General features: G+C 36.8%; 1 protein-coding gene across 2 annotated transcripts in view; it reads right to left on the reverse strand.

Moving 5' to 3' along the window:
- Nucleotides 1–905: 905 nt before the first annotated feature.
- The window catches only part of AdamTS-B (ADAM metallopeptidase with thrombospondin type 1 motif B), a 174,300-nt gene continuing 148,054 nt past the window's right edge, over nt 906–27,151 (reverse strand). The window contains exons 10-17 of one of the 2 annotated variants that reach the window (XR_012411506.1): nt 10,167–10,313; nt 9,843–10,092; nt 9,570–9,754; nt 9,383–9,510; nt 2,695–2,822; nt 2,258–2,625; nt 2,026–2,203; nt 906–1,968 (exon numbers count right to left, since the gene is read on the reverse strand). Coding sequence is in view for 1 of the 2 variants with exons in the window: in XM_073974524.1 (XP_073830625.1) it covers nt 1,655–1,968; nt 2,026–2,203; nt 2,258–2,629; nt 2,695–2,822; nt 9,383–9,510; nt 9,570–9,754; nt 9,843–10,092; nt 10,167–10,313 (1,702 nt within the window). In the remaining variant the exon portion in view is untranslated. Of the gene's footprint in view, nt 1,969–2,025; nt 2,204–2,257; nt 2,630–2,694; nt 2,823–9,382; nt 9,511–9,569; nt 9,755–9,842; nt 10,093–10,166; nt 10,314–27,151 lie in introns of both variants that reach the window. The other variant, XM_073974524.1, reaches the window with a different exon arrangement.

Here is a 27,151-nt window from a genome sequence, read left to right on the forward strand (position 1 = left end):
AATGATTAATTTTTTTTTAGTAAATAGGATTGAGTAACGGAACTATACCACAATTGAATAAAAAATTTTGGTTAGATCAAAAGTTATTCAATAAAAACCGTCTCCTGTAAAATTAGCTTTTTGTCGCTTACACCTTTTTCGCGGGAAGGGCTCGATATTATCGGCCCCATCCTGATTTGGCTTAAGTAAGCACTTTAAAAACAAAGATTAACGCTTTACAAAACACTGATACTACCCGTGCTGATGTATGAATCCGAAGCCTGGGTACTTGCGCAAGCAGATAAGGTGGTGCTTGGTGTGTTTGAGAGAAATATTCTTCGAAAAATCTACGGACCGATCTGCGTTGACGGTGAATATCGACGTCGTATGAACCACGAGCTGTATCTGTTATACAACGACATCAATATAGTTAAACGTATCGAGATGCAACGATTGCGTTGGCTAGGCCATATAATAAGAATGAGCGATGATGAACCCGCTAAAAAGGCGTATAAATTCGAGCCACATGGCGGTGCACGCAGAATTGGCAGGCCAAAGAATAGATGGCGCAAACAAGTGGATGAAGAGATGACAAGCCGCGGTATTCCAGAAAGCGAAGCACTAAACAGAGAGAATTGGAGATCTTTTCTTAGTTCGGTTTATAGAATAAATGTTCTGTAATGGGCCAGCTAAGTAAGTGTTTTTCATACAAACAATGTGGACGATTGGAATTAAATGGTGAAGTAGATCTTTCCATGTAGTTCAAATGGAACAACTCTACTCAACAATGTGGATGCCTGCTCTTCTTATCGAGCGTTTGTACAATACTCTAAATAAATACCTACCGTTCATCACAAAATTATCGATTTGGTTTTTTTGTGACATGATCTGTTCTTATTCTTTTTGCAATAAAAATCCGTAATATGTGTCATCTCTCAGTTAATTCTAAATTTATTATTAAATAATAAAAAATACAATTAAATAATTCAGAGTTCAATACAAAAAATAACATTTCCTGAAATTAAAAACGTATAATCTACGGCTTAGCTAATACAACTACAACTAGTTTGTATTAATGCTAGGTTGATTCTTCATAAGGAGTATGTATGTAAAATACCATCTATATAAACATGTAAATTGAAAACTTTTTTGAAAAGTTTAATAATGTCTAGACGACGTCTACGTACGGAGATGTATTAGTTTAGAACTTTAAACAAAGTTAATTAAGTACACAAAGTAATTTGTATAAAATATAATGGAAATAAATAAAATAAATAATGTTAAAAATATACAGACATTTATGATAAAAAAATATAACTTAAATCCTAGACCTACATTTATCTACATGTATTGACTTAAAAGTACATTTAAGAACTAATACATATATGGACATCAAAGGCTGAGGGAGTTATTGGAATTAACACAAATTTACAAATTGGAAGAAGAAAATTTCAATTCTTAGTTCTTTAGAACTCCAAATTAACTTTACCTTTTAGTTTTCTCAATCTTTACAAAGATAAAATGTTTTTTAAGATTCTCAAAAAATCATTGGCAAATAAATCCGGTCAATTTACTGTTTCTGTTCCAAATTTAATTTGTTTTTACACCATCCATCTCAAACTCTTATGTCCACCTAATAAAACTAAATACTTATGGGTATCTTAATAATCAAAGCTTAACTAAAATGAGTTCTTAGTTTTTCTCTTATACTACAATCGGGCAAATTAGATTCACAAAAGTCCATATCTATGGGGCGGGTGGTTGGATTACATTTGTCATCGTCCAATATAACATCATGCTGATCCAGACACATGACAGTACGTCGACGCACCGGTAATGGTGTATCAGGACTTTTACAGGTAACAGGACAAAATTGCCATGGACCAGTCAGCCAATGGGCTGGGCAAGGAGTGCTGTTGCATTTTTTCGTTTGACGTTGGGGTCGGGAATTTTTGGCAAATGCCCAACACATTTCAATATCGGAAGTTTCTAAAAGAACAAATAAATTAACAATTAGGATATTCAAGCATTCCATCGGTAACTCACCTCTTCCATTTTCATAACAAATGGGCTCGCGATATTGTAGGCCACCACCGCAACTAACCGAACAATGGGTCCAATCGCTCAGCTTCCACAAATAATGTTTGGAGCTGCTTACATTCAATGCAGGTAAGGTGAATTCATAGTAAATACCCTCATTGGGTTCATCGCCTCTGACAATAATCTAAAGGAATAAACAATTTTAGAACCTATCTCAACAATTTGCTATTCCACTTACATAAATCGCTATGGAATGTTCTATGGGTTGTGGTATTTTAATAATTTCCTGATCATCTATGCGATCATAGAAACTCTCAGCACCAGCTATGACAAATTCTCCTGGCATTGATATCAAACTATCACCATTCAAATAAAACGTACTGCTATTAGCCCTGGCCACACTTAGAAAATGTGCGGAATTTCCCAATTCCTTTATGATGATGTGCCGCGCCTTTGCCGGTAAGACAACAATTTCAACATAACCTTCGGTAACTTTCAGCGTTTCATTAAATACCGCCTTCACCGGTTTACATTGATCGCCGTTGCCACCACAAACACCGCAGCGATCCTCCTGCATATCCGAATCGACAATCCAATCGCAACCAACTTTCTAAAGAAAATTTGTTTTAATAAAAAGCTAAGAGATATGAAGTGTATTTTATGATCTTTACTCACCCTGCAAATGCCATCAATACACATATTGTTAGTACCCAAAGTGCAGGGGGTTCCATCCAGGACCATATCACCCCAATTGGCAATAATTGTATCATCGACATCATTGCAGTACAGTTTGCAAGGGTTTTCTGAAAAAGAGACATTTTTTAAAATATTTTATGAGAGTCGTTGCCAGGGCATAATTACAAAAAATGAGAACTAAACTAAGATCCCTTTTTTGGATAAAAGTAAAAATGTGCAGAATACCATTCAGACTTCTTCTTTATATGAAACTTACATACGGTGGATCCAAACGAAAGTCGTACAGCTAATACAATTTATTTAATTGACTTATATCAACCCGTTTATATTGTTAAAAAAATTAAATTAGCTAAAATACTGAGAATTCTAGCGCCCCCCTCCAGTCGAGTTCGACCATGATCTAATATTTTCAAAAAGTATTGTCAGCCCCCTAAACCTGTTACTGAAATTTTTTGATTTGATTGTAAATAATTCTCACATACACTTTCCCATAACTTTGATATAAATATAACGTATAATATTACGAGAATTGATGAACACAATACATGGTTTGCTGCTTTAACTTACAACAGAGACAAACAGAGGTACTCCATTGCGCTCATCCAAGCACCCCCACAACATAAGGAATTATTAAAAACCATAACAAACATGAAAAGAAAACACAAATTACGACCACTTCTCAGATAGCGCCGGTACAACTCAACCATCAAAACCCAAAGAAGAATGAAAAAAAAATAAAAATAAATAAAAAAGAATCAGTCGGCTTTTCCGACAGAGATATACCCTCAGCCTATGTGAATTGAAACTTTCATCTACGAACAGATCGAATGTATTTAGGGTCTTTTCAGAATTAGGATTAAAATTCAAAGGTATTGCGACGGAGCGTACCGACTTCGTACATTATAGAAGTGAATCTTATTTTGGGAGTCATATCTTTTCGATAGATATCAAACCCACTAGTCATTTCAATGGGTCATCGTATAACTTTTGGACCAGTATGCCAGGAAGCATGGACTTGTCCACGAAAAACATAACATCGCTTTAAACAGGACCACAACGAACAGCATCGGTATACAAGTTTTGACACAATATTAGGAGATCCAAAGTTTGGATTAAATTGGTTTTTTAAACCTTTCGGGATGTTTTCTCAAGAAGTGTCGATTTGCCCCTGAAAAAACGTTCACCGTCGTAATTGAAGCAGCGAATGCAAGTTGTTTCAACAAAAACCGAAGTGATTCGAGAGCAGGACTTAAAGTGAACTTATCCGAAGTTTTGTGTGGAAGGTTCCGAAGGGGTGGACATAGTCCATATTCGAACCTGATCTATATCTGGTATGGACCAAATCGGTCGCTCCCATCAAGAGTTATCGTGCGCACAATTTTTCCGAACATTTTTAACTTTTGTGGGGGACAAGATATTACGAAGGCCAAAATTTGGATCGGCAGAGCCGTTGGAGAGTTATCTTGCGCTCCAAACACTACACACGGTGTCATAGCGGTTTTTTGCACTTTTCACGCTATGGATGACGTAGGGGATGAAAGATACCAAGGAACTGTCCTGACCGGCTTTAACATGGTAAAGTCCAGGATTTATCTTGGTCCCTCTCTCATCTCATGTGGACACTGACCTCCCCGTGGTGTCACCTGGGGAGCTGCCATTAACACCCGTTAAAGGTAGTGAGCTAACATGTGCCCCGCGTTCACCCATAAGAACATTAAAAGCTTGGGTTTGGGCGTCGGGCTAGTAGCGTGTTGGATGTACAATAGTTCCGAGGAGCAAACATAGATTCGAACCTCGTTGCAGCAAAGGTACGTACCCGTCTAAACGTTGCAAATAAAGCACGGACAGACACAACACGAAAGTTGGGCATCGCTAAGCTGCAAACACAACAGATAGCCACAGCATATTCCACTCAACTGACCCAATTGCTTAATGAATTCGCTTCTCGTCCCGAAAACATATCAGCACAATGGCAAAATATTGCCCACTCCATGCAAACAGCCGCAAAATCAGTACTTGGATATCAGAGACCTCCACCAAAGAATCCATGGTATGACCAGGAGTGCCGTGCTGCTACCGAAGAAACAAATGCGCCATATAGGGCTACTTTACAATCAGTAGCAACGCGTAGAGCACGAGAGAGGTATCGGGAGAAAAGGAGAGAGGAGAAACGTCTTTTCTGCAGGAAAAAGAGAAAGATGGAAAAGGGGGAGTGTGACCAAATCGAGATGTACAGGAGACAGAATGAAGTCCGAAAATTCTACCAAAGAGTGAAGCATCAAACTGAAGGCTTTGGTACAGGCATATCCTTCTGTAGAGACCAACAAGGTAATTTGGTAACTGATACAGATAGTGTCCTCAACTGTTGTGTCCAAACTGTTGGTATCCGATAGCAGTGAAGATGGCGAAGATACCACAGATCCAATCCCAGAAGATGGTATTGAATGTATACCGCCCAGCCAGGATGAGGTAAGGACAGCAATAAACCGGTTGAAGAATAATAAGGCGGCAGTAGCAGATGGCCTTCCAGCCGAGCTGTTCAAAACCGGAGGCGACACGCTGATAAGGTGTATGCATCAGCTAGTTAGCACCATCTGGCAGGAAGAACGCGTACCCGACGATCGAAACGTGAGCATCCTATGTCCAGTACACAAGAAGGGTGATAAGACTGTGCGCTCCAATTACAGGGACATAAGTCTGCTACCGATTGCATATAAGATAGTATCTGGCATATTGTGTGAGAGACTAAAGCCTATGGTCAATGAAATTATTGGACCCTATCAGTGCGGCTTTAGACCTGGCAAATCCACCATTGACCAGATATTTACCTTGAGACAAATCCTGGAAAAGACCCAAGAAATGCAGATCGACACCTTCCATCTTTTCGTCGATTATAAAGCAGCATTCGACAGCCCTATACGTTCAAAGGTGTTCCAAGCCATGTCTGATTTTGGTATTCCTGCAAAGCTCATTCGGCTTTGTAGAATGACGTTAACTGAGACGAGATCCTCAGTTAAAATAGGAAAGAACCTTTCCGAAGAGTTTATTACCAAAAGAGGTTTCAGACAAGGAGACGGCCTGTCGTGTGATCTATTCAACATCCTGCTGGAAAAGGTCATACGAGACGCGAAGGTCAAAAGAAATGGAAGGATATACACGAACAGCCATATGTTACTGGCTTATGCCGACGACATTGACATCATGGGTCGATCGGTAAAGGAAGTAACTGACACCTTTGCAAAAGTCGAAAGAGAATCTTCTAAAGTTGGTCTGGCAGTAAACGGCGAAAAAACCAAGTTGATGGTATCGACGCGTAATATGTCCACTAGCCCCGCACCATCTGTGAATGTTGGTACCTACAATTTTGAGGTAGTAAAGGACTTCGTCTAACTCGGCACCGCCATAAACACAACACATCAGTTGTGAAATACGAAGAAGAATAGTGTTGGCTAACAGATGCTACTTTGGGCTGAGTAAGCAGTTTAGGAATAAAGCCACCTCTCGTCAAACAAAAGTAACACTTCACAAAACCCTGATACTACTCGTGCTAATGTATGGTTCCGAAGCATGGCTACTTGCTCAAGCAGATGGCAGTGCTTGGCGTGTTCGAGAGAAAAATTCTTCGAAAAATCTACGGGCCAATCTGTGTTGACGGCGAATATCGGCGTCGTATGAACAACGAGCTGTATCAACTATACAATGACATCAATGTAGTTGAACGAATCGAGATACAACGATTGCAATGGCTAGGCCATGTTATAAGAATGAGTGATGATGAACCCGCTAAAAAGGCATATAAATACGGGCCGCATGGAAGTTCTCGCAGATCTGCAAGGCCAAAGCTTCGTTGGATCGAACAAGTCAAACGAGATATCAGAAAGCTACATATCCCAGATTGGGAAAATACGGCAGCAAACAGAGAGGATTGGAGATTTTTTCTTAGTTCGGCTTATCGAACAAATGTTCTGTAAAAGGCCAGCTAAGTAAGTAAGTAAGTCAGGCTATTTTCTCAGGAAGTATGGATGAAACTTGTACCGCCGTATAGGAGACAGTGAATACAAGTTGTTACAACAAAAATCAAAGCGATTCGAGAGCAGGTCCTAAACTGAACTTTTCCGCAATTTTGTGTGGCAGATACCAGAATGAGTGAACCGATTGAGTCCCTATTGGAACCTCATCTAAGTCTGGTAGTAATTTCACGATGTGCAAAGTATGAATCAAATCGATTACTTCTTTCAAGAGTTATCGTGCGCACAAATTTTGCGAACATTTTCGAACTTTTGTGGGAGAGGTACCGGAAGGAGTGGACCGATATAAACCAGTTTGGTCAAAATATTACGAAAGCCAAATTTTGGACCGAATATTGTTGAATCAATCATATTTGTTTCTCTGTGTATACTTCTGATCTTGTCGCAAATAAATATGATATAATTTTTTTACTAATTAATTTGGACTTCCTAGGTTCCGAATAACCACAATTTAGCTGCAAATAGCTGCAAATCTTGCTGATAAATGGTCTTGAAAAATGGTTTAAATCTTCAAAATACCCAAAATCTCTCGGTACAGTTATATGGGGGCTATATCAAAATGTAGACCTATGTTCACAATTTTTGGTGGAGAAGATGTATAACCAACGAGAACCTCCTATGCCAAAATTCAGCTTATTTGGTCTGAAAATATAGACAAAATCCTAACTATACCGAATGTTGGGAGGTACCGTTATATTGGGACAATATCACAACGTTGACCTATATGCACAATTTTTGGTGGAGAATGTTTGTGTCCACTGGGAATCCCAAATTACAAATTAACCTAATTTGGCCGGAAAATGTAGCTTTAAACCCCCAAAATACTGAAAATCGGGAGGTACCTTAAAAGGGGCCTGTTTAGGTTTGATACATTCCAACTAAACTTCCCGAGCTCAGTCGATCACGGATGCTGATTGACATCATCGTGCATCACCTCAGCAAGTTCCCTCTGCGGAGACCGTAGAGTGTTGATGCTAACGAGCGATGGTTGTTGAGTTTTCTCTCATTGGAATATGTAAATGTAGTAGTATAAATCGACTCAGATCCTCTGCGATCGCTGCAATCCTCTGCGATTGCAAGATCCTCTGCGTTCACTTGTCGACCAACCTTTGGAGAGTTAACTTGTCGCGCATTAACCCAAACGTCTTCGCGTTTACTAACCGGCCTCTGTCGCCACCACAGATTACAATTGGTAATCCTAGTTGAACTAACAGGCCTCTGTCGCCAGAGAGAAAAGAATTACACCAATAAACCAGCATATTATTTAATATTAAAACTGATACTGCTTGTGTTTTATTTTATTGTTCTTTTCTCTCTCCACTGCTCATCATACGGTAATCCTGAGTTATCGAAGAAACCTATGGATTTCCCCTCCCTCACCTAAACAGGGGCCTATACCTAAACGGGGACCTATGACCACAATTTTAGCCGATGTTGTTCATATTTAGTCCATTATTACCCACGGACACAGACTGAGTTTGTGCAAAATTTCAGAAAGATATCTCCATTCGTTTCCAAGTTATTAATTTCGCGCCGCTAGATCAGTGATTTCGACCAATGTGCAGCGAGCCGAAAAACTTAAGAACCCAAGGTTAGGTTTGAATCCATTCATTTTTATAGTTTTGGTTAGGTTTTTGCAATGCAACCAATTTTTTTTTAATTTTTTTCGTTTCTAATTTCAGATGGAATAATAAGAATCTCAAATGGAATAATTCGAATTACAAATGGAACATTTCGAATTACAAATAGAGTAATTCGAATTTCAAATGAAATAAATCGAATTACAAACAAACTAATTCGAATTTCAAATGGAATAATTCGAATTTTAAATGGAATAATTCGAATTGCAAATGGAATAATTTGAATTACAAATGGAATTCTCGAATAACAATTGAATTGTTTCGAATTACAAATGAAATGTTACAAATTATAACTAGAATGTTTCGAATTACATTCTATAGTAGCACCTTTTCATTCTGAAAGGGTCTATAGTAGCACCCTTTCATTAAAAAGTGTCTATAGTAGCACCCTTTCATTAAAAAGTGTATATAGTAGTACCCTTTCTTTCTTTAATCTCGTCGATCTTTTCAACAGGTACATTGCGGTTTTAAATTCAGTAATGTTGCGTTTTCCTTTCCTTTTGGAGCGATTGGGCGAAGTGAATGACTGAACTGGAGGGCAAAAGAATCGAGATGAATGAAAGAGGTGAAGTAGATAGACGAAAGAGACATTCTCTTAATGAAATAGTTTATTCCAACTAAAATAGATATTGCAGAAGGATACATATTGAAATAATTATCGCTGGCCGAGTGAATTTCATGTTGTTGTGGAGAACTAGGGAAGAAGCAGTATCTGCATTTCTGAGCGTACACACAGAGAAGAGATATTGTTGGAACAATCATATTCTAAGAACAAAATAGTGTATTTTAAAAATCTGAAAATATATATTGTTGTTTTCATATATTTTTTATTAGGAAACATGATGCCACAAAATATATTGTTGCTCCAACAATACATATTTTAAGAATTTTAAAATACACTTTTTTGTTCTTAGAATATGATTGTTCCAACAATATTTTTTCTCTGTGTGTATGTAATCATGCGTCAAAAATAACATGTAGTCATAATGTTGTACTTACGTTTATCAAAGAAAGGCAACCATTTATAGAAATGGCCCTGATATGGTTTATCATTGTATTTTTCACACTGTTGGGCTCTAAAACTGGGTTCATTCTTCGGACAAGGTTGGCTATTGCATATCTTATACCTAAAAATAACAAACTAATTAAATATAACTTGCCAAAACAATCTGTACAACCAACTTACCTCTTTCTTTCACCAATGCAAAATGTACCACCATTTGCCGGGCGAGGACTATCACATTCGCGTTGCTGTATAGAAACACCACCGCCACAGGTCCGCGAACATTCACTCCATTCGGACCAATTACCCCAAGAGCCATCAATTTTTTCAAAAGGTTCAATACGAACACATTTACCATTTTGACACCACTAAGAGAAGAAAGAAAGAAAAAAACAAACAAAAAATCTACATTCGTTCAAGCCGTAATGGACGGATGCAAAAATTACCACAACAAACCTTACGTTTTCCACACAATGTCCCCGGGGCAGTTGGTCGCATATTTGTTATACATTCACCATTAACACGACACCACAGTGTCGAACAAATTTCATTCATTGAGGAGCAAGCCTCCACCTCGCTATCGGTGACATTATATTGCAGGCGACATTGTAGCTCAGCATTATATTTTTTGCCAGGCATTTCATCCGGATAGACATATTCATTTAAGCCTGTGGGTTCATCATCCAGACAATCGCCTAAACCTTGACTGTAAAATTGTGGGAATAAAGGAAATGTTCGATTAGGAAATACTTGTCTCGTTGACCTACTTTGAGAACTTACTCCAAAAAGTGTGTTATAAATTTCCGGCTACAATTTGACCAACAAACTTGTAGTGTATCGGCACCAAACGTTGGCGTCATTATGTGAACTATGGAACCCACACGTGGATGGCAACCAATTTTTGCTGTATCGTGAAACATGCCGAAGCTGAAAAAAATAAAACAAATGGGATATTAATCGAAAAACATTCAATTCATTACTTTTAAAAATTTACAAATGAATACAATGAGAGCTCTGAGAGTCATTCTGCCTACAAAAAATCGATCTCTTAGACCAGGAAACTGCCCTGTTATAAACGACATCCCTATATGTTCCAAGAGTTCCAAGGTATGTCTGCTTTCGGTATCGTGTTAAATTTCATTTCGCTTTGCAAGATGTCATTATCTGTCCTCAATTAAAATAGTACACTCCTTCGAAGACCTTCTTCACATTTTTGATTGGGTGCAGTTAAAGAGCTGTTCGAGAAACATTTTGAAAATCGATCCTGCAATTCAATTGCAATGTTCTCCAGGGTAAGAATCTATAAGTCGGAGTAACATCATGGCCGCTACGATCCAAAAAACAAAGCTCACCGTCGCCTGTAGCTTGCAACGTTGCAATGATTATATGTTTTTCGAAAGGATCGTACAAGATGGTGAGGAGGAGGCCTTTCCTTCCCTATAAACCAGGTTGTCCAGTAAAGACCTATCTCGTTTGAGCTTGACTCCAGTGGCCGATACATGAAATAAACGGGGGTAGAAGTAAGGCGTGGGACCGCCGAGGTAGACTAACCTAATGTCTACATACCACCGATGAATAGTTGTGCTCTGCGTTATATGCCCGGCGATAGTTTGCTTTTGGAGGGCACCAACCGTCTGGTGCTGGGAGACTTCAATGCTCATTATGAACTTTGGTAACTCCACGTTTCGTACGTCGAATGAAGACGTTCCTACGAGGATTAGAGGAGATTGCCCCAGCCCGTGATATCACCATTGTGGCACCAGGTCTGATAAATGACGTATCCTGGCAACCCGTCATTTCACTTAGATCAGACCCACATCGATCATTGTATCCGTTAACAGGCCACCAGACTTCATAACCTCTAACCGCCTTTTTTTCCTGAAGCATGGAAAAGCTGGTTGGAAAGGGTTCAGAGAATTTACCAATCACCACTCTAGAGAGCTGCCCATTTCAACAGATCCTCGGGTAGCTGAGAGAATTTTCCGGGACATAATGACAGCTGGGAGCTACCGTGGTGCAGTGGTAAGCACGTCCGTCTTACACTCAGAAGGTCTGCAGTTCAATGCCTGACCTGTAGGTTTTCGGCGTTGCTGAATATTGCTGACTTACATTTCCTGAATATATCAGCCATGAAAAACTTCTCTACAATTAGTTGCCGTAAGACACGCCCTTCGGACTCGGCTATAAAATGTAGGTCCCATATCATTGAGCTAATACGAAACGGCGTGCACTCCTCGATATGAGAAAAGTCTCCCCTGTACCTTCGGAGATGTTGTGGGAACATATAATCACAGTTGCATCCACTCGCTTTATACCAGTTGGTTGAAATCCCGAAATCAGACCAAATTTCCCAACAGAGGCGACGGAATAAGCAAATGAGCGTGATGAATTTCGCCGAACGATACCTGAAGATTCAAGAGTTAGAGAACTTACTCTTAAAGCCAAGAGGCTAATATGCAAGCATGAGCGGAAAAATTGGTTAGACAACCTGAAGCAATACAACATTCGTATAGTATTATGTAAACTGTGGGCAATGAATAAATCACTCTCGAATCCGGGAAAGTAGGATCATAAAACGGTTGTTATTGTGACAGATCCGAAGAGGTGCGCTCTCAGCCGAGATGTACCACCACAATTTACGATGAGCGATGTTGCAGATGTCATCCGTTTATCTCAATGATAAAATTAAGCAACTGGATAAACCCGGAGTTGAATCTTCAACAAGTTTCCTCAATATATCTTAAGCCACCCATATTGTATCAGAAACATGGAATGTTGCATTCTGCCAACCCCCTCCTGAAGATGCAAATCGTACAGGCTGACTTCTCTACTGTCGCCTTGATGAGAAGCAGTTTTCCTGTTGTCCAACATCAGCATGAATTCCGGAAAATGCACAGCACCACAGCAGCATTACATGCTATATCCGAACATAACAGTCGAGGACTAAACCAGAACAGACTGTGCGACCGAACATTTATGGTAGCTCTTGACCTTTCCTTCGATACCGTCAGCCGTGCCAGGTTGCTCGAGGACCAGGCTTGCTTGAAAAGTTGGATAATCAACCAGTCTTATAGAAAATTCACGAATAATAAGTCTAAGACCCCTAAAATGAAATAGGGAGTTCCTCAGGCGGGGTGATATCTTAGGGACTGTTTAACCTCTACATTTCTGAAATTCTACACCCTCCAGACGGCAGAGATGTCCTAATGTATGCGGAAGATTGTACAATCTTGGCGTCGAGTCCTATCGTCGATGACACATGTGAGAGGTTAAATGTCTACATAGATGACTTAGTGCAGTGCTTTCATCTGAGGAATATGAAAATATCCACCGCTAAATCCACTGCCACACTGTTCATCACCTGGAAATCTGAAGTAAATAATAGATTCCGACCACTAACTACACCAAGATGTTGGGTGTGAAGTTCGACAGCATGTTTAAGGCGTTCGCGCAAGCCACAACGATAAGATTGGAAGTAGGAACAAGGTTCTCAAGTCGCTAGCACTTGGGCCACTGACAAAGAAAGCTTGTTAACTTCTTATAAGGCTATAGGTCGGTCTGTGGTGAACCATCTTCATGAGAAGGCATACCGGGATGTGATTGAAGCCTGATGGCAGACCTAGGCATGTCAGAAGATATCTTCATGATCAAGAGAGAGAGGTCCAATGGTACCTCAGACATGTTTAAATAGCATTCACACTGATGCAGTTGTGCAGGCAGTACACAGGTATTGTGTGAATGCTGTACTCGCAGAACACCTCCAATCCATCGCAGCAAAATAACGCCAGTTGCCAAGACAAACACGAGTGGTTTTATCCTAGTGAAGATTCGGACGATGCAGCCGCCTCAATTCGCATTGGTCCCGAATTTATGGCACCATATTCAACACATGCCGTGCAAATGGAATCGGACTGCACGACACTCTGCAGTTGTCTAATTGCCAAGCTTAAACCAATCTTTTTGGACGCGGCCAGTCCAGGTTGCAAAATTAACTGAAAAATGTGAAAAGTGTGTGTGTTGGACGGTGAACCGACATTTGTGGGTGGTGTCCTGATTCTGACTACTAGCTACCCCAAGGTATTAGTGTAACGTTCCAGGTATTAAGTCGTATTAGTAGTTCGCGCAAGCCCAATAACGTAGATTTCGTGAAGAGAATGCATTTAAGGGTTGCAGTTAGAAGCAGGAGCTTACTATGAGCCAACATTTTAGCTCAACGGTAAGGGATGGGTTCTAGGTTTCTAATCCCCATCTTCTGCTACACCATATTATTTTAGTTTTACGTCCACAAATACCCAAAAGTTTTGTAGGTCAGCCGTCGTTTACTGGAGCAACAATGAAACAGCTGTACGTTTAGGTCTTGATTATCGCTATTTGCGACAAGATCAGAAGTAAGAACAAGCTGCGGCGCCAGTGTGGTATTTAAATGTTAGCGCTACGCAGTGGAAGAATATAATATTCAAACCTATCAAAATGTCGTCCTGAAGACTGCAACACGTTGTCTCAACATTCTACCAGTGGACCATTTTCATGGCGAAACTAAAATTTTATGTTGTCGATACAGTGCCTGCTTGTATTGCCACCGTGAGCATTCCTGTCACAATCTAGTGGCTAGTCGGTAGAGATCTTCATGATCCAGAGGGAGAGGCCCAAAGGTACAAGCGTGAAACTCTAGATCAACGAGTTTATCGGGACATTTACACATCATAATATTCTCTAAAACTTAAATCAAGTTCGACGATCTCCCTCATAAAACTTCTAAATTTTTACTTAAGTACAGTTCATGGTCTGTTCGAGAGTCGTTTTGAACTCATTAATGAATGTAAAATTTCTGACTATTCTTGGAAAAGTCTATACTTCCTAACATATTAGCCCTAACATACGCCCAAAATGTCCCTCATCAAAATTTAGATTCCAAGTTTGTTTGGATGAAATCCGTTTCAGACAATCTGAAGCCTATTTAGCCATGTCCGTCCGTCTGGCTGGCCATGTCCGTCCGTCGACAAGTTCGGTATACATAAATTTTCAGGGAAGAAAGAGTTTCAATTCACACAGGCTGTGGGTATATATCTGTCGGAAAAGCCGACTGATACTTTTTTACTTGTTTCAATAAACTTTAACTTGTTATAAAAATTCGTTTTCAAAACAGAGTTTGTTTCTTAAGTCTTTTGTTTTGGAAGCAAATAAAATGACGATTAAAAACATATGAATAAATATTGTTAATACATGTACATACGTCATCTTAGTTTATATATCGTTTGTGTCTTTATTCTGACATTTTTGATATCATAATTATCGAAAATAAAATCCATTAAATTGTTGAAAACAAAGCAAATAAATTTAACCAATAATCTTAACATGATTGTTCAAAATATATTTTCATTTTGATTCATTCATTCATTCGTTTATTCATAACGCATTAACGCAGTAACAACAAGCTGTCAAATGAATAACATTATCAGATCAATCAATAACATTTGTAAATTAATTTAAATACTATGCATAAATAAACACTTGTTGAATCCATAGCAAACAGAAATACAGAAGAGCAAAAAAACTAACCAAAGAAAAACAACAAAAAATCGTAATTGAATATGGTAACAAACTTTAATCTCAAGTAGCAAACACTTCAAACATCAAACACACAAGATTCATAAACACTTGTGGACGTGTTGTATTGTTGATCACTACCGCCACCTGTTGAGTGGTTTTCGATTGTTGTTGTTTTGTTTGTAAAGTGGTAGACTCAAAAAAAAAAAACACATCATCGTGTGGAGGTAGTTGTTTGTTATTATGTATATGTATGTCATACAAGACAAGCTTCTAGCCAGCCATCCAATAAACAAAACAACAAATGTGGAAAAAGAACAGCCTCCACGAAAACGGAAATAAACACAATTACAATTTCAGAAATCGTCATGTGCAATTTATTGCGATTTTATAACAGTAGCCGGGCTTATTATTTATGAGATGGCTATATAACGTCTTCAACGCAATCATAGAGGTTGAACATTAAAAGTAAACAAGTATCAGTAGGCTTTGCCGTCAGAAGTGTTTGAAGTGTTTGGATTCACCCTTTGTGAATTGAAACTTTAACCCTCCGTTGCACACTTGGGTCTGGCCAGACGCTATTAAATATTATAAAATAGGTCTGGCCAGACCCTTGTATCCAACGGAGGGTTAATCTATTGACAATAACGAATCGAATACCGGCTACGAAACCGAAATCCTTTTTCGCCAATAATTATGTATTAGGAGGTTTTCAGGGGTTTTGCGGTTCTTTTTCCATATCGTAATATTTCTGCAAATCTTAGACAAAGTTAAAAGATGGGACTTTGAGGCCCACTCCTTCCAGTACCTCCTCCACTAAAGTTCAAAAATATTCGCCAACATGATACGCGCGATATCTCATAAACGAAGCAACCGATTTGGTCCAAACTTTGGACCAAGTTTTGTCCAAACTTAGTTTAAATTCGAAAATGGGTTATATCGGTCCACTCCTTAAGGTACCACCTTCACAAAAGATCAACATTTTTGTTTAAGTGCAGTTCTGGTTTACCTGCTCCACAACACCTTTGAGTTTTAAATCAAATCCATATTTTTGTCGGCAGTAGAGGGGTAATGGGGCTTCCAGATCAGTAATTTGATACCTTTTTACCTTTTGTCTGTGTGTGTGTGTGTGTGTGTGAGAGAGAGAGAGAGAGAGTGTGTGTGTGTGAGAGAGAGAGAGGGAGAGAGAGAGAGAGTGTGTGTGTGTGTGAGAGAGTATTTGGAGAGCGAGGGTTAAATATAACTGCACAGTGGGTCAAAACAACAAAAAATTACAAGAAATATGATAGGCTAAGCCACCTATATGAACGGATGAGGGGGAGAGAGCCCGAGAATTTGAGAGAGACCCACATTTTTTCGATAATATAATCAAGAATACATACATACATATGTAAGCGTTTAAATATAAGCGAGGCAAAATATGAAACATTGTTGCATATTTTACCTCTTGTATGTGTGAAGCAAAATATGAAACAAAGTTGCAAATTTTACCTCCTGTATGTGTGAAGCAAAATATGAAACAATGTTGCATATTTTACCTCCTGTGTGTAGGAGTAAGCTATATTTTACCTCCTGTATATGTGCTGTAGAGAGCGAGACCGAGATTTGAGGAGAGAACCACATTTAACCAGACCAGAGCGAGAAGTTGAGAGAGAACCACACTTAACCTGTATATATATAACCAATATAACCAAGAATACATACATATGTAAGCTTTAAAATATAAGCGAGGCAAAATATGAAACAATGTTGCATATTTTACCTCCTGTATGTGTGAAGCAAAATATGAAACAAAGTTGCAAATTTTACCTCTTGTATGTGTGAAGCAAAATATGAAACAAAGTTGCAAATTTTACCTCCTGTATGTGTGAAGCAAAATATGAAACAATGTTGCATATTTTACCTCCTGTATGTGTGAAGCAAAATATGAAACAATGTTGCATATTTTACCTCTTGTATGTGTGAAGCAAAATATGAAACAATGTTGCATATTTTACCTCCTGTATATGTGCTACAGAGAGCGAGACCGAGATTTGAGGAGAGAACCACATTTACCCTGTATATGTGTGGGAGGGAGCCAGACCGAGAAGTTGAGAGAGAACCACATTTGATCGCTAATGTAAACAAAATACATTTCAATATATGTCTGTCCGTAAGCATGCCGAAACATGATCGTAATCAAAGTGGATTTTTTCCGTCCGTCCGCCAGTCTCTCTGTGAGCATGTTCAATCATGTTCATAACTTAACATATGTATGCCCAATTAATTTCACAATATTGTGAAATTATTGATGGTGGTCAGTTGACAAATTTCGTATAAAAAGCAAATAATCTTAAATAAGATTCACAGTATAAAAGTTAAAGTACAAGTGAAGACATGGCGAGCGGAGATTTAATTACTTTCTTCAATTCCTTCAACATCAAATCAATAATTCCTTTGAAGGATATGGAGGACAACAAGGATTACATCATCACCGGAGCATTCAAGAGCAAAACAAAATATGGGGAGAGAATTGTATTGAGGATAAATGACTCTATTCTTTACTTGCCAACAAGATTTCTTTCACTAGGAGATGAACATGTGAAACAATTAGCTGGTGGAGGATATGCTATCACAAAATCTACCCTGAAAGATTCCAGCGGAGCAGATGTATATAAATTAGAGTTAAAACAATTGGAAATTCCTACATTTTATTATCCACCGTATTAAACAAAAATAAAGAATTTTTATAAAATTTAAAGTTTCTGTGGCTTCTTATTTAAATTTGGGGGGATAGAGGTTTCAGTATGAAAATAGTGCTTTAGTTAGAAAGATGTCTGCGCTTAATAGGGAAGACGAGCGTTTAAAAACCTTCAATGGTTGGCCATTACCGTATCCAGATACAAAGACGATGGCTGCAGTTGGATTTTATTATATTGGTATAGGAGATTTGACCAGATGTTATTTTTGTGAATTAGTTATCCATCAATGGGAAGAAGCTGACTGTCCTGTTGCAGAGCATTTACGAATGTCATACAGCTGCCCGCTAATGAGAAGACTTTATACAAACAATATTCCCATCAATCAAGATATTTTAGATGATATCCTCCCTGAAATTGGTCTAGATGTTTGCGGCACCAGAGAGTTTTAAACAATATTAGTATTATTGTTCACATTCATTGCTTGCACTTCTATGAATAAAATTTGAGAAAAATTAAAACACTCAGATCTTTGTTGTTTTATTTATAATCTTTATTTTATGTTTTGGTTTTTACAATCCATCTTGTATTATATCACGAATATAATACCATTTCTGTTCAATGAAAACAAATATCTTAAATACATTATTAACAGCACATTTATACTTAGAATCTATATGTATTGGACAGTTGGTGAAATAATCTTGACGAGTTCTAAGATTCATATTACTTTCTAAATTAACAATATTAGTTTGAAGATAGTTTTCCAAAAAGCATTTCTTTTCTTTCCCATTTACAAAAACGTATTGATAGTTGTTTAATGGTGAGAGAACATCCTCGATATCATTGTAGCAGATTTCTCCATCGGTCCAGTCTAATCCATTCACATGTGCTTTGGTGTAGTTGATTGTTCGGAGTGCTTCTCCATCAAGCTCCTTTGCACTATAAGGTGGTCGAAACAAAAAATGATTCGGAATAACAGAAGTTCCACACATAAATGATAGCTCCTTCATGAAAATGGTTTTATCATTTCCATGACAATATTGAAAGTCGGCAAATGCGACATCCGATCTTTGGATTAGGTACGACATCTTGGATAAGTTGTATTAGACTGTAGTGAGTAATTTTGTTGTTGGTGTATTTTATTTATAACATCTTGCTCATTTGCAACAAAAATTTTAAGCAAAGATGACCACAGTTGTATGTATTGAAACGTTGATCTCGTTTATAATTATATGTTGTAGCTGATCCCAAGTAACGTAAAATTTCAGCTGGAGGTTGAAGATTGCCAAAACTATCGTAATAGTCGATGATATTATTATTCTTATAATATGCCACCCAATGTGTGCCAGGCCCACTGTCAATATCCAAATTTACGACACCACATTCGATTCGATAAGGCTTTTTAGGTAGTTTATCTCGCATATAAACACCTCTAAAGTGAGGTATGTATTTCTTTCCAAAGGTATTTATATGTGTATCGGCAAGTGGACCTTTGGGTAGCTGTTTTATTAGTTTTTTGGCGTTTCATTTTCATCAACATAAATTCCATAGCCTTTTTTGTATGGTTTGAGATAGAGACCTTTACCCATAGCTATAGCTTCTATGGTTTTGTTGTGTCAGGTCTGCTCTTGCAACTCTTCTTTGGCTTTTTTAGCATTCAAAACTGCATTGGCTATCGCTGAACTGCCCGAAGCTAATGCACCCAACGCTCCCAACCCAGTTAGAATAGGTATGAGAGGAAGAAATCCTCCCCTTTTGGGTACCCTTATTACTCTTGGTATAACCACCTTTGACTTTTTTCCTCGGAATGTCTTTTGTATTTCTTTCCTTGCTATTTTGATGGCAGCATTAATATCAGTTGGTTTAACGCTTTTAAGGGAATCTGTTGCATTCTTTATAGCATTTTTAAAAATTTGTTGTCCTATCAATTGTTTGGGTTTCTTATTACCCATCCCCATTCCAAGCTTTGTCTTTGCCTTCATTATATTAGTTACAAGATATGCGTTTATTTTTTCTCCAATGCTACTATCCTTTGATTTTACTCGTTCCCAAGCTCGTTCAGTTAGTTCACGATCAGCAATATGACGTTGTTCAATATCTTTATTCTGCGAATAAGCAATATCGTGTTTTCTACAAGCAGCATCCAGTGGATTAACACCTTGATCTCCTCTTTGTATACGTTTTCTTAGCTTTGTACCTGGTCCACAAAATTGATAGCCTGGTAGATGAAGTTCGACTGGAAGAGAGTTTATCAACTTATTTACAAGTCCTCCTCCTTTAACGGCTTTCTTTCTAATAAATCGATTTGCGTTGTAAACAATCATTTTATACTTTTTTTTACAGGTTCTAAACAAAATATATATGTAAATCGATTATATATATTATAAATAGTCATGTGTTCTTATACTAGTCATTAGTTGCAAACATGAGATTAGTTGAGCAACAAGCTAAAATTACAGTACGAAATGGGGACTTTATACAAAAGAAAACCCCTCGACATAGTACTTTGTTACCCAATACTATACGAGCATTAATAGTGGGTCCATCAAACTGTGGAAAGACGAATGTTATGCTTAGTTTGATTGAAAGCCCAAATGGATTAAAATTTGAAAATGTTTACATTTATTCAAAATCGCTATATCAACCGTCATATGAGTACCTAAAGAAACTGATTTCCTCTGTAAAAGGGATGGGATTGTTTACATTCACCAACAATGATGATGTTATACAACCAGATGAAATAAAACCAAACTCAATCATGATTTTTGACGATGTAGCGTGTGATAAACAAAACAATATTAAAAACTACTTTAGTATGGGACGACATAAGAATGTTGACTCATTTTACTTATGTCAAACATACACCCGTATCCCAAAGCATTTGTTGCGTGATAATGCAAATATGATAATCATGTTTAAACAAGACGATCTGAATTTAAGACACATATACAACGATCATGTTGGATGTGACATGAGCTTTGATATCTTCAAAGACATGTCTCATGAATGCTGGAAAGAAAAATATGGATTTCTAACGATTTCTAAAGATGATGAAATTCACTCTGGGAGATATCGAAAAGGCTTTCATACATTTATTCAACCATAATATTATTTAAAAGATGTTATATAGTATATTTACATTAGTACACCTGCAACCATGGAGGAAGCAATGTTGAAACGACTTGTAAAGTCCAAAAATGTTTTGAAAAGAAAATTTCAAAGCATTAAAATGGGCGAAGATGCTAAAACTACTGAATTGACAAATACTTTTAAACCATTAACAGAACCCATAAACAAACTACTAAAGCTTTCAACTGAGAATGCAAGCAAAATGATTGCACCCAAGAAGGAGAATATGGAATCATATAGAGAATCTTTTGTAGCGAGTACACCCTTTAAAAAATATAAGCCAGAGATCAAGCTAGAGCCAAGTATATTGGAGGGGAAAGAGGATAATGGAGATTATTCACAAAATGATGATACTTACAATACCTCAAAAGATGACACATTTTATTCAGAAAATGAGGATGATGAAGACGATCCTATTAGTCTAACACTCTTGAAGAAAAATAAAAAACTAGATACAGTATATGGACCGCATAAAGATGAAAATGGTGAATGGATGTTTGGAGATAAACCACTGAAAATCAGCGATGAAAAGATTACGATTGGAAATAAAAATTGGGCATTTACACCAGGACTGTTTGAACTCTTATTTTATCAAAACCCCAAAAAATATGATCCTACGGAACTCGACATATATAAAACAATCTTGTTGGACTCAAATGCATTTAAAATAAACTATGACCCTAATGGTAGAATCAAGGGGAATAAAGGACAAAAATATAAGCGGATAATTAAAAAGTTAATGGGGGATACTCACAGTGGCAAAGGCTTAATGACACTAAATCCTAGTAAACCCAACTATATATACTGGGACGATCCCAACGAGTTGGTAGAACGATTAAAGCTGTTGATGGCATCACAACAAGCCGGAAACAATAATCATACTAATGAGATTGTTTCGATTATCGAAGAACTGCGAGAAGGCAACATAATCTATTAAGTAAACTTTAAAGGAAACAATCAACCTATGACTGTTGACAAGTTTGGTCATCATTATAATCCAAAAACCCACTCAATAGAAGTAAGAGAAAATGTTTCGAGAATACTGGGAATTAATATTGACGAAGATAACAACCTTGACGTGCAAAATAAAAAAATTAGGAACGTTGCACCCCCAACAGAAGGAACGGATGCGGTCAACCAAGCATACATACATTCACAAATCAAGCACATACAAGAAGTATTAAACCAAAATATCATTCAGGAGTGTACTCAACTAAGAGAAGAAATATCCCATCTCAAACAATCACATAAGGAAATTTTTAAAGTCTTATCTCAACCCCCATTCAACTCAATTGCTCTAATATATCCCCCAAAACTTGAATAATGGAAAAGCGAGGATTGGTAAACGAACTCCACTCTCAAGCACGAAGAAATTTTAAAAGACGTAGGGTTATTACAAAGGGGATCGATGACCTTTGGCAAGCTGATTTAGTTGAAATGGGCAACTATTCCAAAACAAACAGGGGATACAGATTTATGCTTACTGTTATCGACACCTTTTCGAAATTTGCCTGGTGCGAAGCACTTAAAACAAAAACAGCAACAGAAGTATATAAAGCATTTGAAAAAATTTTGAAAGATGGAAGAATTCCAAAGAATTTGCAAACCGATGATGGAAAAGAATTTTTCAACAAGGAATTTAAAAAATTAATGCAGAAACATTCAATAAACCACTACTCTACATACAGTGTCTTGAAAGCCTCAATTGTTGAACGCTTCAATAGAACTCTAAAAGGTATGATGTGGAAGGAGTTTAGCTACAATGGAAATTATCAATGGATTGATATTTATAGAGACCTGGTTGATCAATACAACAAAACTCGTCATCGAACAATAAAAATGGCACCTATTCAAGTAAACTCATCGAATGAGCAGATGTTGTTAAAAACTGTATATAACCACATAAAAATCTTTAAGAGGCAAAATCTTCGTGCTGGTGATCATGTTCGCATCAGCAAATATAAACATCAATTTGAAAAGGGGTATACTCCAAATTGGACTACAGAAATATTCAAAATAAGAGGAATACGATTAACCAACCCTGCTACTTATTTACTAGAAGACTACGAAGGAAATCCCATACATGGTTGTTTCTATAAAGAAGAACTTTTACCCACAAAATATCCCAACACATACTTAGTAGAAAAAATATTAAAAACAAAGGGTGATAAAGTCTTTGTTAAATGGCTGGGATTTTCAAACAAGCATAATTCCTGGATAGATAAGACAAATGTATTGTAAACTTAACACATTTAAATAATTTTAATAAAATAAATAAAAACCTTATATAAACATATGTATATTTGATGTTTTACTTATTACTAGAAAGAATCTTACAATGTCAACAACGTTTACTTTGACGGGTAAATCATCAATTTTACACTCAAACTATTCACCTCCTATTGAATTGGGAGAGGGTAGTTATGAGTGTTGTTTAATAGATTTTCAATCCTACAATTCCATTCCAAATGTGGATAATGATAACAATCTCTTCCATATCGGAGACAAAATTATAAAGATACCCATAGGATCATATGAACTACAAGACATTGCTCACTACTTGGAGACACAGTATAGAGCAATCCACATTAACAGATCTATTGAGATTAAAGCCAACAATAATACGCTACAGATAGAGATCTTATCCTCTCATGATCCCATATACTTTGATAAAGAAAAATCCATTGCAAAACTCTTTGGTTTCACCGGAAAAGTTTTGGAACCTGGCAAAAAGCACATTTCAAACCTTCCAGTTAACATTTTAAAGGTCAATGCCATACAAATACATTGCAATATTGTTACCGGCTCATTCATGAATGGGTCGCCTGCTCATATTCTGCACGAATTCGCTCTTGACGTCCCTCCAGGCTATAAATTGGCAGAGAGACCGATGAATCTCATTTATTTGCCGGTGAACGTCAAAGAAATAAGTCATCTGGAGATACTCATATTAGATCAAGAAGGCCGCTTGATAAACTTTAGAGGAGAAGAAATTACGCTACGAATTCATATAAGACCCAGACAGCCATGATTATTTACAATAAATACACCCATAAACAAACACCAAAACACATTCATCATCAAGGAGCCAAACCGTCAAGACCTCCTCTCAGCAAGGAAAATAAAGAATTTTTAAAGCTTATAAAATTAAAAGTCAAACCAAATGTCTGAAATACTCGATATTAATGAGCGCCCACTCTCTGACGAGAATATTGTAAAGAGAGACTACCATAGCTATGTTCCATATATTCAGTCATTTAAAAATAACGATGAAATTCGTATAAGTATACAAAATCAAGATCTTTACATACTACCATCGGAGAGCTATCTATACATTGAAGGAAATTTGAAAAACTCAAAGGGGGGTGTTTCGCAGAATGCTAAACTAAGGAATAACTGTGTGGGTTACATGTTTGATGAAATTCGCTATGAACTAAATGGAATTGAAATTGATCGTACTCGTTATCTGGGTACCACAACAAAAGTTAAAAATTGGATTTCTCTAAGTGAATCTGAAAGCAAGGTTATGAGTAATGCAGGCTGGAATCCAGATGGTGACGTAAATACAAGCTCATTCAATTTTTGTGTTCCCTTGAATCGTCTACTGGGCTTTGCAGAGGACTTTAATAAAGTAATTTGCAACAGTAAACATGACCTGATTCTCTTGAGAAGCGCCAACGATAAAAATGTATGTTATTCAACTACTGAAAACGAAGAAATTCAACTCACCATTACAAACATTGTTTGGAAAGTACAACACATTCATTTGTCAGACTATAGAAAAATTAGTTTCCTGAAAACAATCAAGGATGGAAAAACTTTACCGATAGCTTTCCGCAGCTGGGATTGCTACTTTAATCCAACTTTTGTTGGTGGAAGACAACACAGCTGGAGTGTTAAATTGTCTGCCAATCATGAAAGACCTCGATACGTTGCTTTGATATTTGAAAGAGACAACAAGCTACAACACTGTGAACTTCAAAATATTAAAGTTCACTTGAACTCTGAAACTTATCCATATGATGATTTGAATCTAAAGTTTGGAGAAAATCGTTATGCAGTACTCTATGACATGTATGCCAAGTTTCAACAATCTTATTATATGAGGGAACCACAACCACTTCTCACATATACAAGTTTTAAGGACAACCCAATTGCCGTTATTGATATCAGTAATCAAAACGAAACTGTGAAGAATGGACCCATCGATTTAAAAATTCAATTTGAAACCAATACACCAATTCCTCAAAATACCTCAGCATATTGCTTAATTATCCATGATCGTCTGGTGGAGTATGTTCCATTGACTGGAATCGTTCGAAAAATAGTATAAGTTCTTTGCATACTTACCTTTATATAATGTAAACTCAATAATGAAATAAAACACATTGTTTTGTAATTTCAATTATAAAAAGTATTGTTTTATTTTTTTTTTCAAAAAACGTTATAAATGTATGTAGTTTGTAATAGTACATAGATAATTAGTAAAAATAATGGTTTTTATGTGTAAAGTTAGTATTATTAATAATATATTGTTAATTAGTAAAACATTGTTAAAAAAGATTAATACAAATACCATGTGTAATTTCTAAAAAGTAACATGAAAATAATGCTGAAATTTTAATAATATGTTGAAATACTAGCAGTAAGGCAATTAATAACCAATATTTATACATTAGATTTTATTCCTTAATTTATTTTATTCCTTAATTTAATATATTTACATTTTAATCAATGTCCATTGGGACAGGTGAATCTAAATTATCCGTGTTTAAATCCTCATTTATATTGTTTAGTTTATAGTGGCCCCAAGCATATGTACTTATACCATCTTCTCGAATAAATCTTTTATCGTCTTGATGGCTTAGAGATATTTTTGTAATTTTGTCTGTGGTTATAGTATGCTGTCTTGACCTAAATGTATACATTGTGTCATACAAAACCTTTTTATCATATAAACATTCTCTATATGTATCTATTGTATACTTTTTTATTACGGATTTTTTAACACCCTTAGATTTCTTCACATCGTCGCTATCAACTACTTTGATAGCATAGACTTTAGGACGAAGACCTACAAACTCAATCATGGTTTTTCCGTTATTTTCATCCTTCATCATACCCAATTTCTTTTTATTAATGAGAGGAATTCCATACTTATTGTTGGGTGAAAAGTCTGATGTGTCAAACCTTTCCTCTATTTCTTTAAAAGTCAATACCCTATATAGATTAAGTCCTTTAAATGTTATGATGAAAGAGTCCGTGTCCATATAATTTAAAATAAAGGCGTCGCCAAATTTTGCTTTCAGAAAGTCATAAAGGAAAGCATACATTAACAGCTTTGATATTTCTAGCACGCAAAAGCCTAAATATAATGGTTTATCATATTTTACTTTTACGTTTTGCATCTGGATAGCCACCATATTTTCAGAAAATATAGAAAGACTATGGAAATTGGGTTTAGCAATTAGCTTGCTAGCTACATTTCTTTTCTTCTTGTTATTCTTGTCCTCCCACTCTGTTACAATTTTAACAGTTTTCCTCTTGTCTATATTTTCCATAGTCTTACCGTATACCGAGTTATTCAGCAATTTGAAAAAATCTTTTTCAAATGCATTTTTAGCATTTTCTCGATGCATATTATTCTTTAATATATAGGGAGCTAACCAGGCACGTTGTGTAAATGACAAAACTCTATGTACTTTCTTAAGAATCAGTCCATGTTGCAAACATTGTTTTAAAGCAGAATAATGAATTGTGTACGATTTTTTGTCCGTCAAGTCCGCAATTAACTTTTTAGTTTTAGACCCCCCAACACATTTGTTTTCTGGACAAAAGGGTAAGTCATTATGTTTGTCATGAAGATGCTGAGGGTAATCGAGATCAACCTCTAATATGTAGCCAGTTATATTATCATCTGGAATTAATTGTATCACATTAGGATCATTAAATATTTCCAAGTCCTCTTCCCACTTGAAATTTTTTTCTGGGAGAGGTTTTGTCATTGCTGTTCCATATAAATTATTAACGTCCAAATAATATATGTTTACTTCTGGCTTGCTTTTATCATAATTGGGGACATCTTCATTATTGGCTACGGAATGTCTATTTGAGCACTGGGTTAGTCCATCTCTAATAGCATTTTTACAGAAATTGTACATATTTATATCTGTAAAAAGCTCAAGCTCAACCTTGGTGCAGAGAAGCATTGCATCCCAAGATAGAGATGGAGCTGTGAAATATTGACAAGGATCTAATTTGTGAATATTCATACAGACATCTCGAAAATTTTCAAAGACGTCTGTTAGTAAGAGGACATCTGTTTTCAGGTACAACTCCATATAATCTTGCAAAGTCTGACAACGAAAATGTGACCAAACTTGTTTTGCATGGTTGTAGTCCTCTACT

Source organism: Musca autumnalis, unplaced genomic scaffold (genome assembly GCF_047663935.1).
Source record: "Musca autumnalis isolate F117 unplaced genomic scaffold, ASM4766393v1 scaffold_3, whole genome shotgun sequence".
In the NCBI taxonomy this organism is placed as follows: domain Eukaryota; kingdom Metazoa; phylum Arthropoda; class Insecta; order Diptera; family Muscidae; genus Musca; species Musca autumnalis.